This window comes from Canis lupus, chromosome 1, assembly GCF_003254725.2.
Source record: "Canis lupus dingo isolate Sandy chromosome 1, ASM325472v2, whole genome shotgun sequence".
Classification (NCBI taxonomy): domain Eukaryota; kingdom Metazoa; phylum Chordata; class Mammalia; order Carnivora; family Canidae; genus Canis; species Canis lupus.
In genome coordinates, this window is record NC_064243.1 from 42,716,294 (window position 1) to 42,735,801 (window position 19,508).

A 19,508-nucleotide genomic window follows, 5' to 3' on the forward strand; every position below is an offset into this window, starting at 1 on the left:
GGCAATTTGTAATATTCTTTAAAAGAATCCTAAGTGCAAATTAAATTTAGTGTTTCTACGTTTATGTACAATTAAAGATATATAATCATTGATCCATTTAATAAAGAGTAATGTTCCACAAGTAATAACCAAAGAATGTGCAGAAATCTAAGAACAGTAATTAAAAAACTAAAAATATTCTGTCTTTAAATATAATCATAGAGATTTCTCAAGAGATGCTGGCAGTGCAAAGGCATTAAGCCTTTTGGCCACATCTCCCAAATGATCATGGTCAGAGTCAGAGGCCCAGACTATGTGAACCCTAATGCTAAGCATAGTGTTCTTAATAGAATTATACCTATGAGATATTCTAGAATTCCTGAATAGTGTTAACATTCCTGAGGGAAATGTTCTTACCCACATTCTCCCTTTGAAAGCTCTAAAAGAACACATAGGATATTCATTCCCTCAAATGATGCTTTTCATGTTAATGTGGTCATTACAATAACGATATCTACAAAATTTAAATAACCATTTCCAAGGTTTATTTATTTGTAATTTCAGAGTAATCTAATTTTATGTAATTCAGAATCTTGACGGGCTCAATATAAATAAATAATAAAGGTTAAATTGGAAATTGTCCTTGTATGTCTGTTTTCTTATCTGATACTTAAGAATGCTAAAATTCTTAAAATCTCTTCTAGCTCTTCTTCAAGGTCTTATAACTCTATGTCTGAACAAGTATGGCACTTAAGCAGAAGAAGGACTCTTATGTCAAAATATTTGCTTTTTTTAGAATTGTCTAGCTTGACAATCAAATGCCCATCAAGGTTTCTGTACCCTATTGGTCAAGTACACTGGCAAAATTATATTGATATAGCATGGTATACTTCTTTAATACACAACTGAATTAGAACAAAGGTTCCTTTAGCTTTCTAGTAAATAGCTTAATTCAGGAGGATATACAAAGGATGGACAATTATATCTGGAGATTGGGGCTATATATATCTTAAGTCAATGACTCCCACATTTGAGTGCGAATTCAGTTTATTTAGCTCATGCATATACTTGCATATTCCAAATTAGCTTTTCATATGTGTTTTGTTTAATTTCCCCCAAACAGACCCTGAGATAAGGCCTTGGGTGTGTGCAGTTTACTGGGGAAATGACTTCAGGTAGCAAGAGTGAAGAGAGGCAGGAAAAAAGAGGCCCACTGTGAGGAACTGGGCCTCAATCCTGCTGGGGACCCAAGCACTCTGAGATATGTGTAAAATATGTCACAGAATTGTCCCTCCTACAATGGTAAGCTGGAACATTTATTCATGGATTCCCATCTCCATTGGTTGAGAGAGGGACCATTAATCCTTCCACACGTCAGGGCTGCCTTGAGCAACTTGTGCCTTTGATAAAAGCCATGAAGATGGAATCCTGGAGACTTAACAGTATTTGAAGCAAGATGCTGCTACAGTCTACAGTAATGCCCCCACTGTCGGAAATCTCGCTTGCTGAAGTTGGAGGCAAGCTAAGATGGCAGAAGGGGCACTGAAAGCATCCACTATAATAAGAATCCAATTAGATTTACACAAAATTATTATCAGTTTACAATTTTCCAGCAAATTCTTTCACAAAAGCTATTTGGAAGACTCTGCACAAAATTAACTGAAAAATGGTGTTTAGGCAAAAACGCTTAAAAAAAACTCAATTATCCAAGTATGAATGATTGGTAACTATTGTCAAGAAGGAACAGATAAAGAAAAAAAATAAGTACTCTCAATTTTGGCCTCTGTGTCTAGCATGTCATACAACATTTTGAAGATTATTTTCTGAGTATCTTTTTGTAATTACAGTAAACATCATTTATAGGTAATTCATCTTTGCAAACTACTTACCTTTCTCCTACTCTGAATTAACAAAACATAGGCCAGAAAAACAAAATATAGATCTTCCTCAATTTACAATGGGATTATTTCCTGATAAACTCATTGTAAGTTGGAAATACTGCAAATCAAAAATGCATTTAATATGCCTAACCTGTCAAACATCACATCTTAGCCTAACTCACCTTAAATGTGTTCAGACCACTTACATTAGCCTACACTTACACAAAATCATCTAACAGAAAGCCTGTGTTATAATGAAGTGTTCACTATTTCATATAATTTATTCAATATTGTACTGAAAGTGAGAAACAGAATGGCTATGTGGGCACAGAAGGATTTTAAGTGTATCAGCTCTTTACCTCATGATCATGATTCCTTGCCACTGCCTAGCATCACAAAAGAGGATCATCCTGTGTGTCATTAGCCCAGGAAAAGATCCAAATTCAAAATTGCAAGTATGGTTTTTACTGAATGTGTATTGCTTTCACATCATCATGAAGTCAAAAAGCCATGAAGTCAAACCACTGTAAGTTGGAGACTGGTGATACTTTATTAAGTAATGTGGAAACATATATTCTGTAGTTCACTATCAATGTGCTTTTTCATTCTACTGGTTCCACTGCCCCTAAAAATAAGCTGTTCCTGTGACAAATGACTGACTATGGAGGATGTCCACAAGTGCATGAAGAATGTCACGCTGATTTCAAACTTAATTTTCAACAAACAACTACATAAACAATGCACAGTTATGGACCAACAATCCTTTCCAAATGGAAAGCAAATGCTATAAAGTGAGGTAGTGTTAATCTGCAAATAATCTTCCTGGATACTACCCAGAAGCAGTAATTAAACATGACAGATTACTGATGAGGTTTTTTACTTTGCCTTCTAAGGTAGCTACTACTATATATAGTGTTTCAGATCCACTAAAGTTGTGTAGGAATTAGAAAGGAAAGATATTCCCTGCTCCCAGAAGTGATGACTGATAGGCTAGTGTTTCTAGTGTATTACCAACTATAAAAAGAGAACTTTTGTTTTATAGGGACAGTACCCTTTATGCTCCCAACTCCCAAACCCCCAAATTCCACAAGGGAACAGTGACAAATCTGGTCACAGGAAAAGTCCTTACCAATTTCTGCCCGGACAGAACCTCCAGAAGCGCAAGCAGCTTAACACCATCTTTCATGTCTTCAAAAAGATCATCTACCACCAGTGGGGGTTTCCGCTATAAGATTAAAAAATGAATAAAATGAATAAAATTGAATGAATGCAAAAAAATGCTTCCATCTCTCTCTTATACCTTTGCTACTCATTTTGGTGAAATTTCTAAATACCTAAATTCTTTTGGATATGATTGGCAACTACCAATTATAGGAGAAAATCCTCTGAAGATAAACTTACTCAAAAACCAGAGATTTAACACTTGGGTTTTCACATATACACTAGCTTCTTTCTAGAAAGGAATTTTTATCAAGGGTCAAAAAGATGGTACGGAATAAGAGAAGGAAAAGAGGTCACAATCAACATAAAAGATAAGAAAGACATTAACACAGGGCCTAAACAGGGAAGAGGAGGTGCCCCAACCAGTGGGTGAGCACATTACCAGGGCTTACTCAAGGTAGGCATTTTCACAGCCTATTCTTGCCACAGCAATCTCCTTGCCTCAGTGGCCAGCTGTGTGAGCTCTGCTAGGACAACCAAGGTTGCAGATTTAATCTCCTGTGGGTTAGCTGGCCATGTTCTGTTTCATGGCCTGGCAATCTAGCACAGCTTTCTCACAATGTGGCACTGAGCCCAGAGAATGGTAAGCATAAGATTACAGACTCATCAGTGCAAATCCATCACCACTTCTAGAAAAATAAGTCAAAGCCCATTTTCAATTCATGGAAGGTCTTTTATTTTTTTTTCATAAAGATCACTAAAATATCTAATATATTGGGGTTCGTCAAACCTTGAATTAAGGTCTATCTTAGCTCAGAAGAAAGGAAAGAAGTGATAATGCTCATGTTCTCCGTCAGTGGAAGATCAGTGTCCTCAGATTTCTCACAGAACAAGAATTTTTTCATTTATTACCTGGGTTCAAGGCCTACAGTTTTCTGGTTCTCACTGAATCATGTTAAAAGCCTAAAGCTATATTTCTGACTATATTCAATTGTCTTTCTTTCTAAAAAAGAAAGAAGAAAGGAAAAGTTCTATGAAAGATATTTAATAACCAAATGTTTTATTGAAATATGACTTTTTTTCTCTACCCACTGATATGGAGCATTTACATTTCTCCTATGACTGCATGAATTACGTCCTCTGAATGGCACAATCCTAATTTTAAATGCATTTTCTCTCTTTATAAAATGAACAGCTGAATACATTTTGTTCTCATGTTGTGAAATACATGTTCAAAAATAATAGAGTTTTCATTTTCAAGCATTCTCTTTTATATTTCACTATTCATACTTTTTATAATTAATATAGCAAAAATGTAATAATGACTTAATATTCTAAACATATAGATAAAATTATTAGTGAGCTACAATGAAAACTATTCCGTGTGACAAGAATAAAAATTATTGCATTAGTTATATTTAATCATTAAAAATATGGCCTGTTTATCATTGAAAATGATAATTGAAAACTTAATAATATAAATGCAGTGTAACAATGAGGAAAAAGTTAATAAATGTGATATATTCAATGAACAGATGCAAGTGAAGTTTTTTTATATTGCATTAACCTGAAAATATGTAAAGAAAATGAAACAAAGCAGGGAATTTTCTTGAAATAACAAAAATTCCAAGAAATTTGACACACACAAAAGTCACATTCATCCATCCATTCTTCCTTTTTTAAAAAGATTTATTTATTTATTTATTTATTTATTTATTTATTTATTTGAGAGAGATCATGCACATGAGAGGGGGTGGAGCAGCAGAGGGAAAGGAACTGAGTCTCAAGCTGACTCCACACTGAACCCAGGGCTCCATCTCACAACCCTGATATCATGACTTAAGCCAGCACCAAGAGCTGGATGCTCAACCACCTGAGCCACCCAGGCTCCCCTATTCTGCCTTTAAACAGCAACTCGTGTCTGCCACTTTGAAGAACATTTTCTCGTGACCCCCCTTCTACTTCTGATGTTCCTCGAATCTATTGGTGCCCCACAGTCTTCCTTTCCATCAAGCTGCTCCTGCACATGCTCGTGGACACAGCCATCAGGTCAGTAGTGATCATTGAGCAATTCAACTCATTAGTCTCTGTGCTGACCGCTGGTACCAAACTCTCCTTGATCTGTTCCTCTCCAAACCTCTTTTATCAGCCTGCCTGGTTCCCAAGCCTCTTTTCCTTCTCTCTTTCTCCTTTCTTTCTGACTGTGGCCATCACAAACTCAACCTGACTCCTCTGTTCTTCACAAAATGTTGTAGTATAGACATGACTCTTGAATCCTTCTGTCCAGGTAAATGTTCTCTTTTAAACATTGTTGAGCCCATAACAGGCACTCAATATTATATCATTGGCTGAATGACTGACTGGATGAATGAATAAATGCAGTTTTCTAATATATATATATATATATATATATTTATATATAATGCCTTTATATATAGAATATATTTATTTATATATAATGCATACTATAATATATATAATTATATATGTATACTTATACATAATTGTATATTTATTATATATAATTATATATTCATTATATATATAATTATATATATTATATATACATATATATAGTGCCTATATCAATGGCTTTTAAAATGTGGTACATATATAATAAGTAAAGAAAAATGTTCTCCAGGTTTTAGGTAATCAGACTGCAACACAACACAAACATAGAAGTATCTTGTTTTTGAATGTCTTATTCACAGTACGAGCTCATTAAGTATTTGTTGAAGGTATGAATTAAGGTTCCAGTCTGCATGATAAAGAAGAGTGGATGGTTTTTATTTCAAGAACACATATCTAGAACACCCTCACTTTTCCTCTTTCTCCACTTAGTAAATTCTTGCTCAATTTTCATGACTCAGCTCATAGTTAATCTTGTTTAGTTTTCCAACTAGAATTAAACCACTACTTTTGCCCTAAGTACATTGTTCAGATTAGAATGATCATGTTACATTACAGTTAGTTATTTACAAATCTGTGTCCCCAGAAATTCAGATCATGGGGTTTCTTGAAGATAAAGAAGACGTTATATATATTATTATATACCTAATATCGGGCACAGTGCGTAGCAGTAGCTGGCAATAACATGTAAATGGTGAGTGAATCACACTCAACAGAGATATGTGATGCTTATTTGCAAATATCTTTGGGAATCTTAGAGATGCACATAAGTAAAGTCATGATGCAGAATTTCTCTTTTTATAATAAATATGAGTTGCTTCTGGAATTTTTCCACCAGTGCATTCCTGCACAAAGTAAAGAGATGTAGACCAATGTCTATTACTAGTCCAAATAGAAATTGGGAGAAAATATTTCTTCTTAAAATAAAAATGTTTTAAAAATGTTTATATCAATTTAATTTGTAATGCACAAATATTGTATTTGCAACACACTGAATTACAGGACCAAGCATTATGTAACCAATTCTTTACTTAACTAATTCTTTACTTAATACCTCAACTAGTAAAAGAGGGGGAAAATAGACTTCTGGCTACTTTACTGCAAAGAGCTGGCAAAAATGAATACTAGAGAATGATCTTCATATTTCTATAAGCTCTATCCAATCACATGTAATGTAAATACTGTGCAAAGTCAACAAAACACTTATCAAAAATTATATGAGAAAAAAATGTTCTAGTATTAGTGGACAAGATTTGTTATCCCATTTTGTATAAATAATTGTTTACATATAGTAAAGGGTCAACTACAGAAGACCTTTAATATTGTGACTATATCACAATTATTTTTTGGAACAATGTTTTAATAAAAAGATCTGTTAGCTAAAATGTCCTTCCTATTATATATATAAATACTTACAGCACCAATCTGATTACTCTGACAGGATTAAGGTGCCAAAAGAAAGAGTTAGGAATGAAGGTAACTAATTGGAACCTGACTTAATTGAAAATAAAGATAATGTGGTTTTGTGCCCATTGCCCCCCAATTTGCAGTTTTTGTTTTTTATTTATGATAGTCACAGAGAGAGAGAGAGAGCTAGAGACATAGGCAGAGGGAGAAGCAGGCTCCATGCACCGGGAGCCTGACGTGGGATTCGATCCCGAGTCTCCAGGATTGCGCCCTGGGCCAAAGGCAGGCGCCAAACCGCTGCGCCACCCAGGGATCCCCCAATTTGCAGTTTTAAGCACTACTGAATGAGGAAAAATTATAGAGGAAGACAAACCATGAGACACTCTTAACTCTGGGGAACAAACAGGGTTGCTGGAGGGGAGGTGGTGGAGGGATGGGGTAGCTGGGTAATGGGCACTAAGGAGGGCACGTGATGTGATGAGCACTAGGTGTTATACTATATTTGGCAAATTGAATTTAAATAAAAAATCTATCAGGCACTTTTCAAAACCACAATTATAATAATAATTGTTGTTATTAATTATTTATTATTAATATTATTATGGTCAATCACGCTTAGATATTCTGTAATGGAACCAAAATATATTCATGCTGAATCTGAGGTTGTTCAAAGAATAGAACTTCCCAATGGCATCATAGTGGGAGAGGGAGATAGAGATGGGACAGAGAACAGAGAAAGAGGTACTTAAATTCTGTGGCTGCTCCTATCGGTTCTCCCCAACGAGGTTTAAACTTTAAATTCTGGCTCTAAGATGACTGCCTTGGTCTAAAAGGCCCTAGAAACGCAGAGAAGCTGCACATGCCTCTGTGCTTGGCTTCAGCCTTGGGAGTTAACTCATGAGTGAAACAGACTTCACAGAGCTTTTTTTTTTTTTTCTCTATTTCTTCTCCTTTATTTTTGCTATGTAGCTCCTTTAATGACACCTAATTAGATTTAAAGTTCATCCTTGATCTTTATGGAATGAGAAAGTACGGGTATCTTAGACATAATTTTTGCTGGCCATTCCCTCTAATTGGGGAAAATAACCTATTTTCTAACATTGTGTGTGTGCGTACATGCATGCGAATATCTTGTGTCACTTTACTAATCTATAAGCATCAGTACATATTCAAGCCTTATCTACCATCAATTTTCATATTTATTCATGGAAGGATGGCCATGTTTCCTCTGCCACATATTGATTTTATGCTCCTAGAAACAATTATGTTACTTAGAGGAAAAAAGGAATACGAATATAATTTTGATGAAAAAAGATATCAGACATAACCATTTAGATCATGGGGCTATAATTAAAATTATATGTGAAATTAAAATTTTTGGTGCATGAAGTAAATATGATAGTCACATTACAGACTACATATATGAATTCTAAAATTTACTAGATGATTCTGTGGCTTAGGTATTTATACATTTTAATTTAATAGATATTTTAAATAGCAGTGACAGAGGAAAAAGAGAAGAAAAAGGTAAGAAAGAATGAATAATGTATTGTTGAACATCTCAATGTGTCAAGCACTATCCTGAGGGCTTGTACATGTTATCTCATGTAATATTCATAACCACCACCCATGGCATTATCATTTCCTCTTTTAAAGCAAGGAATCTGAATCTCAGAGAGGTTCAACCATTGGCCTAGATCACACCCCTCGTAACTGATTAGATTTGAGCCAAGGTTTAGTATACTTTGATACTGTTAGATAGGAAGCTTAGTATACAAAATACAAGTATTAACCAATTTTTCCTGAATAATACACAAACTTATAAATATTTTTATTTAATATCAATATGGAAAGTATTAACTAATCAGTTGAAGTGCCTCCCATTCTACTAGAAACAACTTATTAACAAAGAGCTATTTTAAATGAATAGATATAAGAAAGACTAAATAGTAATAACAGAAGTATTATGTATATAAATACATATTGGCATAGACAATAGTTGGCCTAATTCACACCATGTCATGTCCCCTAGTGGATATGTTTGTGCTAAAGCCCCATCTTTTGTTATGTGAATGATCTGAATTGCACTCCTCACATTCTCTGCTTGGATCCAGAAGTTGCCTGTAGTCAAGCTGTCACATGGCAATGACCCAAATGCAATTGTCACTAGGTCCTGCTATTGAGGACCCAAAAACCACTTGCCTCGATCTTTCTCAAGATTGGGTCAGTCAGTATGCCAAGGTGCCTCAAGACCATCCTCAGCTCTACAACACAATAGAAGGACCCACAGGACTCAGAAGAGCTATTATATACATAATTAAAATTTGTTATAGTGAACGGACACATTAATATCAGCAAAGGGGCAAAGCTCATAAAGCAGGGTGCAGAAGAAACCATGTATAAATTTCCAGGGATGAATGACCTGTTTCAGGACATGTCTATTTTTTCCCATAATGGTGTGTGATGATGGTATGGGTGAAGTGTCACCTGCCAGAAAAGCACACTTGAGCCCCAGTGCCTGAGTTTTTATTTGTAGTCTGTCACTTAGGCATACAAAGCTTGCAGAACAAACCTCAGCTACTTGAACTCCAGCCCTTCCCCTGTCCTAGATCCCCCAGAAAAAAACAGATAGGTGTTCAGCATAAAACGCATTGTTAAACCGATCTCATCAAAGTGGTACAGCACGGCCCAAAGTTTAGGCATTCAAAACACTCCTATCAGGCAAACTACTCCAAGTGTTCTGAGGTTATCTCTCAGAAGCCACTCAAGGACCATTCCTAAAAACAAGTCTTTATTTACAATGTATAGAATTTGAGCAACCCAAGCCTGTTGAGCTAACCTTTTCCTGCCTGGTCAGAATGCACCTTTCAATAGATTTCACTTATTAGTTAAATAATTTAAAATGATTTTATTTACTTGCAACAAAATAAAGCACAACTAACATGTGGGTCTATTTTGTTATTACTTTGTAAACACTGTCTGAGTGTAAGAGTTTATATTTTAGTGACCTTCTACTCCTACTCCATGATGAGATCCACATAAGTGACCAAAAATAAATCTATGCTATTTTAATGAGAGTATGCATTTTCAGGGGAACCTAATTGTATATGATGTGAAAAGATCTTTTATAACCTTTTGATCAATTGATACTTGTAAATGATGAAGGCAGACACAGCTGAATGTTGTTGATAAACAAATAAATAAAGCCATTTCACATGGACACCTGTATGGCTATATCCAAAAATAACAAAAACGGCAATAAACTAAAAAAAATTTTACCATTTTTAACTTTGCATTAAAAGGATGACCATATGCACATCAATTAAGGTGAAAGAAGCATTGGGCATTAGATTGCATTCAGAAATGTAGAAGAGTACAAATTTACTTCGAAACATTACTAGCATATCATTACTTCATCAACAGATAGCTACACATCTTCTAGAATCTTACAGTTCCTTAGCCTCAAACATCACACAGCTATCAAGGAGATTTACAGCATACAGGATTTACTCTTGAACAAATAAAAGGGCAAAATCTGTTTCACGCTGGGACCAACCCAGGTCTTCATTTATTATCATGACTTTTAATCTCAGACAGTTGGACAGTCTTTTACTGAATGCTGTTCTGCTCAGGGAAAGAACTCTCAAAATATTTCATGACACACACAAAAAAAGTTACAGCATTTTACCTTAAAATACTAAGTACATATCCTAGGGTTTAAAATTTGTGATTACTGGATATCCACTGGTACCAATAAAACTAAACTAGAGAAGGCCTAAAGTAAATGCACATGGCACAGATTACGCTTTACTCCAACTGAGACACACATACACTGTTGAGCATTGTCAGGCTTGCTGAAATTGAAACAATAATCATGGCCTAAAATATTCTCAAAATGACCTTCTGCACAGGCTGTAGAGAGGTCCCAAGGCAAAGACAGATTCTCAAGGTGTACTGTACTCTGTGCACCCTTAAAACCTTTGTATACAGAATGACCCATCACCTCCAGAGCCAGACAAACCACAATCTCTGGTTTCCATAAGTTTCAGGCAGGAACTATTTCACAGGCTGAAGGACAGTATACAGGGAAAAATCCCATCCCAGAATCAGTCTGCAGGGTTCACATTCTCTGATGGTTATCTGATGGGTGGGAGCAGCACGCTAAACAACAGGAACAGAGAGGAGAGTGGGAAGGGAAGAGGGGTTGACCAGCAGATGTGAAGTGAGTTACCTCCCTAAAGATTGGCTAAGAGCCGACCACACTAAAATGTCTAAAAATGCCAAAGTACCCTTAGACCAGAGCAGTAAAATCATGATTACAACCACCAGCAGAAGCCACATAAAATTAATTCAATGTCTAAAAGTTTTGTCATCTTATTTAGAAAATCTAATCAGATGTTCCCAATATGTCCAGAAACAAGATGAAGTAATTAAAAATTTTATGTGTAATCTGGTTCTCTTTCATTGCCTTCATAAAAATACTATTGCGATTATTTTCCACCTCTACTTGTCAAAGGTGAGAAGACAATTCCCATTCTTTTTTATTTCCTATGATAGCATAATCATTTCCACTTCCTTAATCACTTAATTTAATTCCAAATACACATCCCAAAGGCAATGGCTACTTTTTCAGCCCAAGTTTTAATTTGCTTGGAAAACTTTGCTCTTCACAATTTTCATGTGTAATAAAATTATTTTCACTATATAGCATAAAAGAATCACTCTACCCTTAAGTTATTTGTTTTATTCAGTACAAAGTTGGGGTTATCTGCTACTCTTCTCCTTTGCTCATATACCATATCTTCTCCATCAACAAATCTTGGTGGCTTTATCTTCAAAACTCATCCAGAATCCATTCGCTTCTCACCACCTCTGCTGCTTACTTACCTTTGTCTAAGACACCAGGTTCTTGCCTAGATGACTTCAATGGTTCCTAACTTAAATCTCTCCTTGTGGCCGTGCCCCTCTTCAGTCTATTCTCAACAGAACAGCTTATTTGCCCTCTTTACCGTCCATCTTCCCCATTAAGATATAAGCACCATAATGTAAGGATTCTTTCTTCTGTTTCGTTCACTGTTACATTCTCAGTACCTAGAACATTGCCAAGTAGATAAACATCATCTTAAAATATTTAATGAGGGCCCCTGGGTGGTTCAGTCAGATGAGCATCTGTCCAATTCTTGGTTTAGACTCAGGTCATAATCTTGAGGTCCTAGAATCAAGGCCGCATCAGGCTCTATGCTCAGCATGGAAGTCTACTTATCCCTCTCCCTCTGCTCCTCCCTCTGCACAAACACCCTCTCTTTCTCTCTCTAAAATAAATAAATATTGGGGTGTTTGGGTGACTCAGTCAGTTAAAGGTTCGGCCTTCAGCTCAGGTCATGATCCCAGAGTCCTGGAATTGAGCCCTTCCCCCTCCATTAGGCTCCTTGCTCAGTGGGGAGTCTGCTTCTCCCTCTGCCCCTGTGCTCTCACTCTCTCACTCACTCTCAAGTAAGTAAAATCTTTTTTAAAAATTAAAAATAGGGATCCTTGGGTGGTCCAGTGGTTTGGTGCCTGCCTTTGGCCCAGGGCGCGGTCCTGGAGACCCAGGATCGAATCCCACGTTGGGCTTCCGGTGCATGGAGCCTGCTTCTCCCTCTGCCTGTGTCTCTGCCTCTCTCTCTCTCTCTCTCTGTCTCTCTCTCTGACTATCGTAGATAAATAAAAAAAATAAAAATTAAAAAAAATTAAAAATAAATAAAACATTTCTTAAAATGTGAGAAAAATATTTAATGAATAAATGTGAATAAATAAAGTATATGTCTAAAAAAAGAACCTTTAACAAATATTATCAAATGTTTATTAACCTACATAATCTTTGCTAGATCTATATCTACATTATCAATGAATTAATAATTCTATTAATAAATTAGTAAAGGCTATTTTTTAAGTGATGATTTTCCTTTGTAACTTTTTAGTTACCTATTTGGAAATAGTGAATTTAGCAATATGTTTAGTATTATCAAACTAAAGTGGCTTTAGAAAATAACTGAAGAATGACTAGGGGGTGAATTATTATATTTTCCTTTTCCTTTTTGCTTCTTTTTGTCATCCTAGTTCACTAATAGTCCCACTAGAGTTTGTACAAGGAAATGCTTGGAAGTAAAATGCAATCATGGAAGTGTTTCTATATTATCTTTTAGTACTGTTGATGGAAAGATAAAGAAGTGAGCAGCCACAAAAGAGATACTTTATGACTCTGAAGATGTCAGAGTCATCATTAGTATAGTTTATTAAAAGAAAACATGAAAAATCAAAAGTGTTCCTTCCAAAGAGTGTATGAATCTAACATATTATTAAAACAGAATGTTTAATGGAATATATTATGCATTGAATTGTGCCCATTCTCCCCCAAGATATGTGGACATTTTAAACCCCCGTACTTCAGAGTGTGATCTTATTTGGAAACAGGATCTTTGGAGAGGTAATCAAGTTAAAATAATCAAGGTGGGTCCTTATCCAATATGACTAGTATCCTTGTATAAAGGGGAAATTTGGACACAGACACAGGCAGACACAGACACAGGATCTAGACTAATAGAGCTGCAAACCAAGGACTGTGAGGTATTTCAGGTCACTCTCAGAAGCTAGAGAAAAGCCAGGGTGGATTCAGAGTGTTAGGAGAGCATGGCTGTCTAGCCTTGAGGACACCAAGACAACAAATTTCCCATTTTAGGCTACCCAGTATGTGGTACTTTGTTATGATAACTTTGGCAACTGAATACAGAATACAGTAATGTTTTATGATTCTTTTTAAAAATTCTTCTAAAAAGTGAGGAGATGCTCATTCCATGCCCAAGTTTATCCAAAAGACATTGTATTTTAAATATTTAGTGCCCATCCTTAATACCCCATAGCTCTAAGACTAAGATAGAGAAAGGTTTGTTTTTTGCATATTGAAAGAGCAGCTCCATTTATAGGAACACTAAACAATGATTCTTTGAGACCTATTTATTTTTCCCTAAGGACTTAATGCCAAACCATATACTTACTTTACAGCAAATACCATAAAGATTGGATCAAGGGGATTTAAATACAAATATAACATTCTATTCCATTTAATGAAATGAGAGAAAATGTGAAATTACACAATTTTGAAACCAATGGCAATGTCAAGATTGCTTACACTATCTTTTGCTAATTAAAAATGTAAAATTTTGTGAAATTTTTTGACAAATGCATCTTTAAGTTGTTCCCTTTGGGGGCCGAGGTAGCACTATAGGATTACTATAGCCTAGGGATCTTGCATAAAGTTCAGGAGCTTGTTAAGATATATCAATTTTAAAATGTGAAAGAACCAACACCTTTTTAACCTTCAACTTTTAAAGTATTTATCCCAACATAAATTCTTTACTAGAAAATGAAGACCATTCAATTGGATCTAAAAAACATGGTAACCATTAGGTAGGAATTTCCTCAAATTCAAGTCCATATCATCTCTGCCTTCCTCTCTCACTCCATCCCAAATTCAGGCATATCTACACTCATCCTTCCCATTCCCTCTAGTCTCAGAGAATGGGAGGTGTCCCTCCTCTGGTACAAATTTACATTGTTCTACTTGTGCTCTTGATTTTCTCTCCCACCTTGATTCCTTGAGAGCCTGTGTCTTAACTTTCATTCCTTTCTTTTGTAGTTTCTCCTCCTCTACTAATTTTTGATCATTCCTTTCAACAGACACACATTTAAAATTCCCCTTTATTAAAATAGCTCTTGGGATGCCTGGGTGGCTCAGTCAGTTAAGTGTCTACCTTCAGCTCAGGTCACAATCCCAGGGTCCTGGGATGGAGCCCTGCACTGCGTCCCCTGCTCAGCAGGGAGTCTGCCTCTGTCCCTCCACCTGCTTGTGCTCCCTCCCTCTCTCTCTCTCTCTCTCTCTAATAAATAAAAATCTGAAGAAAAAAAAAACTTACCAGATCCTATGTTCTATTTTAGCTGATACTTTATCTCATGAACATGTTATGTGCATTCAGTATCCTAATATCCTTACCTCTCGTTTACTCATCAGTCTGATTTCTGTTATAACATGGCTACTCCCTATGATGGTCAATGACTTCCTAACTGTCAAATCAAATGGGTTTATCTCTAGTAATTTCTGTGTCTAAAACTGGACTACTAGATATTCCCCAAGTTTGTTGTATTCTCTCTGTGAATGATCTCAATCATTTGCTCATGTCAGAAATCTAGATATCATTCTTGACTCTTTCTTCTCCAAGTTTCTAATTACTGAATCTACTCCTACATATCTTTCAGTATGGCTATTTTTATTCTACTCCACCTCTAATGTTACTTGTTTCTGTTCTAATTTATGACAGAGAAAGATACAGAGAGAGACAGAGATGTTTAGGGCCAGGGTGATCATTTAATTCTCCTGCCTAAGATTCTTTAATGTCTCCCACTCCCCAGAACACAGTCCAAGTTCTCTTAATGACTGGCCTTTGACCAATGTTGCCAACCCACTCCTGGAACCATATTGTCAGGTATTCTGAACTTCCATTTCCTTTACTGTACCACGTTATTTATCTCTTAACTTAAAAAAAAAAAAAAGCCATTGGTTCCTTCTTGGTACCAAACCCAAAGGCATTCCTCAGGCCCTAGCTTAAATGTTCCTTTCTCTGAAAGTTTATTCTGACACCTTCCATGAGATTTCCCCTGTGTTTGGTTGAGCTTGCCATGTGTTCCCTGACACGTTGCACTTCCCCTCTCATGCCATACACATCACACACTTTGCTCTAATTGTTTGTCTCTTCTGTGAGACTATATCAGTTCCAAGATGGCATGGACAATTGGTTTATTTACCACTGAGTCTACAACCCCTAGCACATTATAGGTGCTTAAAAAGTATCCGCTGCATAAATAGAAACAAATGGACCATGAGAATATACAACATGATGGTTAATGCCCAAATTTAAGAGGCCTGGGATTGAAATCTGGTTTCGTCTACTTGTTATGTGACCTTAATTTATTAATTAATTCTAAGCTTCAGGATCATAATCTGTAAAATGGTGAAAATAATACTTTATATTTGATTCTTGTAGTGAAGGTTAAATAAAAGACAAAGTTGCTAAAGCAGAGTAACTGGCACATGGTAAAAGTTCAATAAATCAATTTTAAAATATTTTTAGTGATAAGATGCTAGAACTGTGTCAGGACCTAACTTTGAAAAAACAGTACTTGAAATAAATATTGGTCTAATTAAAAAACAAATGCTTTCTTTCCTTTTTTTATTTTTATTTTTTATTTTTATTGGTGTTCAATTTACCAACATACAGAATAACCCCCAGTGCCCGTCACCCAATCACTCCCACCCCCCGCCCTCCTCCCCTTCTACCACCCCTAGTTCGTTTCCCAGAGTTAGCAGTCTTTACGTTATGTCTCCCTTTCTGAGCCCTCTGCAAGAAATCAAAAGGCTTTCTTTCCATAATAGGGTAAACAGAAAAGAAAGATTCAGTTATTTTCCTGAAAAGGAAGAAAATGATAGAGTCCATGTCTGATGAAACCCCATTACTGAAAAGAACTATCAGGTATATAAAATAAATGTAACCCATTAATTTTTGTTAAAATTATATTACATTATATTGACAATTTGTGATTTGTAATGTTTTATGTATCTGCAGAAGCATAAGGACTTCAATTTGAAAACAGAGCAAACATAAAAAAAAGAACTGATAATTATATCGACAAGTTTGAAAAAATCTACATCTGTGTACTAAAAATGGCACAAAACACATATACACAGAAGATTCTTGGGGTTTTTTCCTGCTTCAGTAAGATTTTTGCTTAAAAAAAGTATTTTTTTGAAAACAGATTGCTCTTATTTGCACCCTATCTCTTCATAGGGCTGTCAAAATATTTGTAAAGAATTGATACAATCGAATAGAATGCCATCAGTAAAAGAGCTTATTATTTTACTTAATTAGAAGTAAATAGTTTGTCAATTTGCAACTGAGGAAAGCAGCCAAGAATGAAATTAAAATTTTCCCATTAAAAGCCCTCCCCAAATTCATCTCCATGAAAAATCTTTTGAACATCTCCTAATGTACCTAAGATTGAATGATCTTAGGAGAGAAAAATCAATTTTTCTATTTATCAATTCAACATTCCAGCTTTTTTGTTTGTTTTTGCAACATTTCAGCTTTTAAAACCTGACACAACCTAATTTTGATGCCATTTCTATAAATACTCAATTTCCAAAGAAAATTTTGAGAAAAGAGATATAAATTTTCTTTCTAAATAATGAATCTTTTAAATTGTCCTTTAAAATAAAAGTTTTATTCTTTTAGTTTCCTTAAAAATTTTAAAGAAGGCACTGTAGTAGCAAGATTTTATCATGGAATTTAGGATGAAATGGTTTACCATTCCAGTTTAAATCCACAAACATTCCCATGACTACTGTGCAAAAGCTCTTAGACAACTGAGATCTGCCAAATATTTACAACTTACATTCTAGAAAAAAATGGAAACTCTTTTTTTTCCCTGCCAATTTAGCACTTTTCTCCTTTCTTGTTCTTAGAGATAAAACAACTTGGCATGTTATGTAGCATAAGAAATAAGTGAATTAAGACTAGTATCATGATTACTAGTGTAACAAATATTTTGACATGGGTCATTTTCTTACCTTTATTCATAGGTGTCAACAGAAAATTATAGGGAGAAAACAGTCAAGGAATAAAATGCATTTTAACTCTTTTAAGTGGTTTGGTTCTGAGATGATCTGAAATGATCCCAAAGCACAGAGCTATATATTACAGGGATTACCAGACAATGAAATGAAGTCCTCATGCCAGGATTGAGTTCCAATCTTTATATTATACATCTGGAAGAAACTCTCATGTGCTTCAAGCCAGATCTCAAAGTGAATTTGGGGCCAGTTATGGACTGAATGTTTATGTGTCTACCAAATCCCTGGTGAAGTCTTAACCCTCCAGTAGGATAGCTTTGGGAAGTTATTAGATGTACATGAGATCATGAGGTGATGCCCGCATGATGAGACTAGTGTCCTTATAAGAAGATGAAGAGAAACAGAGTTCTCTTCTCTCCCTCTCTCTCTCTCTCCCCCCTCCCTCTCCCTCTCCTTCTCCCTTTCCCTCCCTCCCTCCCTCCCTTTCTCTCTCTCTCTCTCTCTCTCTTATTCCCTCTCTCTGCCATGTGAGGACACAGCCAGGAGGGTCCTAATTTTACCAGGAATCAACTTGGACAGCACCTTGATCTTGGGATTTCTCAGGCTTTCAGAACTATGAGGAATAAATGTTTGTTCTTTAAGTCTCCCAGTCTACTGTAGACATATTTTGTTAGAACAGCCTAAGCTGACTAACACAGGGTCTAAATTTGTTGAGTATTTGTTGGACAAAGTAAACAAGCAGACATACAAACAACACATCAAACCAGATTCAATCTGACCCAACAAATTAAAGGGTACCCAATCCTTTCAAAGCTGACAGTAATTATGTTTCCGTCCTGGGGGTAGAATATTCCTGAGTTATAGGATAAACCTCTGCCTTGGTTATTTAATAAGCAAGAAGCAAAAGGAAATGTTGGTTTGAGAAAGCTCTGGGGGTAATAAAAAAAACACATGTTGAGACAGATCAAGTTGCTTATTGGTGAATTATTTTTTCCGTTGAAAAATGTTTTTATCCTGAGTACTTGGGACTTCCCTGTGAATGAAAGCCTGGGTATTGCTGATAAGTGATTGTGAGCTGAGGACCAAAAATTCATGAAGCTTTCATAGGAAACTTAGTAATACTCCAGGCCTAACATATACTTCCATGAAGCTCAGCTGACTTTGGGTGTACACATACACCTGTGTCTATGTATGTGTGCATATGCATGCCTGTTGTCCATGTCCATAGGTGCTAGAGTGATGGAACCAAGCACACTCAAGCATCACAGAATGGCTCTGAGAACAAGTTTTCCAATGGAGGCAGTTAAAAAAATGACACAATGTCCTCGTCCAGAGGCCAGATCAAAGATATGAAGTTGACCTTTTCTTTTTGCAAGTGGAATATCATCATTCTCATCTTGGAAGTAAGTGAGCACACTTCAATGGAGGGGGAAGGGTGTGTTTCCATTTCAATTTGGGCATACATGTAAAGATGACCTCAATGAGACTGTGAAGCCCAGGATATGCAGGTTGCATGTGTTTTTATAGGGATAGGATATAGGCAGAAAGAGATAGACGAAGATGAGAAGGAGGATATTAAGATAGAGACAGAAATGGGGTTGAGTGGTGTAACAGAGTAGGAGCTGGGGTGGGAGAAAGAAATGGTATAGGGATAGGGAAGGGGTGGGAGGAAGAATGAGAAAGATAGGGCTGGAAATGAAAACTCAAATAAGGGATAAAGTTGGGCAAAAGATGGGAAAGAGAGAAATGAGTAAGAAATCATGTGCTTAGCTGCTAAGACAAATGCAGACAAAAACTGACTCTATAGCTATCCTAAAAACTCTGCCAAGGTAGGGCCATGGGGTCAGATTTGATTTTTAAAATGTTTTCCAAGTATAAGCGATCAGGAAATGAAAATATTCTCAAACAAATTTGAGGGTTTTAGCTATGTTTGGCAAGATACTAACTACAATGTCAGTATAAATAAGTTTGGGAGAGAACTATAGGTATCATTGTTCTGTTCCAGTTTTTGG

The 19,508-nt window shown here is 35.9% G+C and overlaps 1 protein-coding gene across 15 annotated transcripts in view; it reads right to left on the minus strand.

The window, feature by feature from the left end:
- SYNE1 (spectrin repeat containing nuclear envelope protein 1) overlaps positions 1–19,508 on the minus strand; it is a 449,297-nt gene that overhangs the window by 342,887 nt on the left and 86,902 nt on the right. For all 15 annotated transcript variants that reach the window (XM_049113743.1, XM_035708408.2, XM_049113741.1 and 12 more), the window contains exon 4: positions 2,989–3,084. In XM_049113743.1, the coding sequence (XP_048969700.1) occupies positions 2,989–3,084 (96 nt within the window). The remainder of the gene's footprint in view (positions 1–2,988; positions 3,085–19,508) is intronic.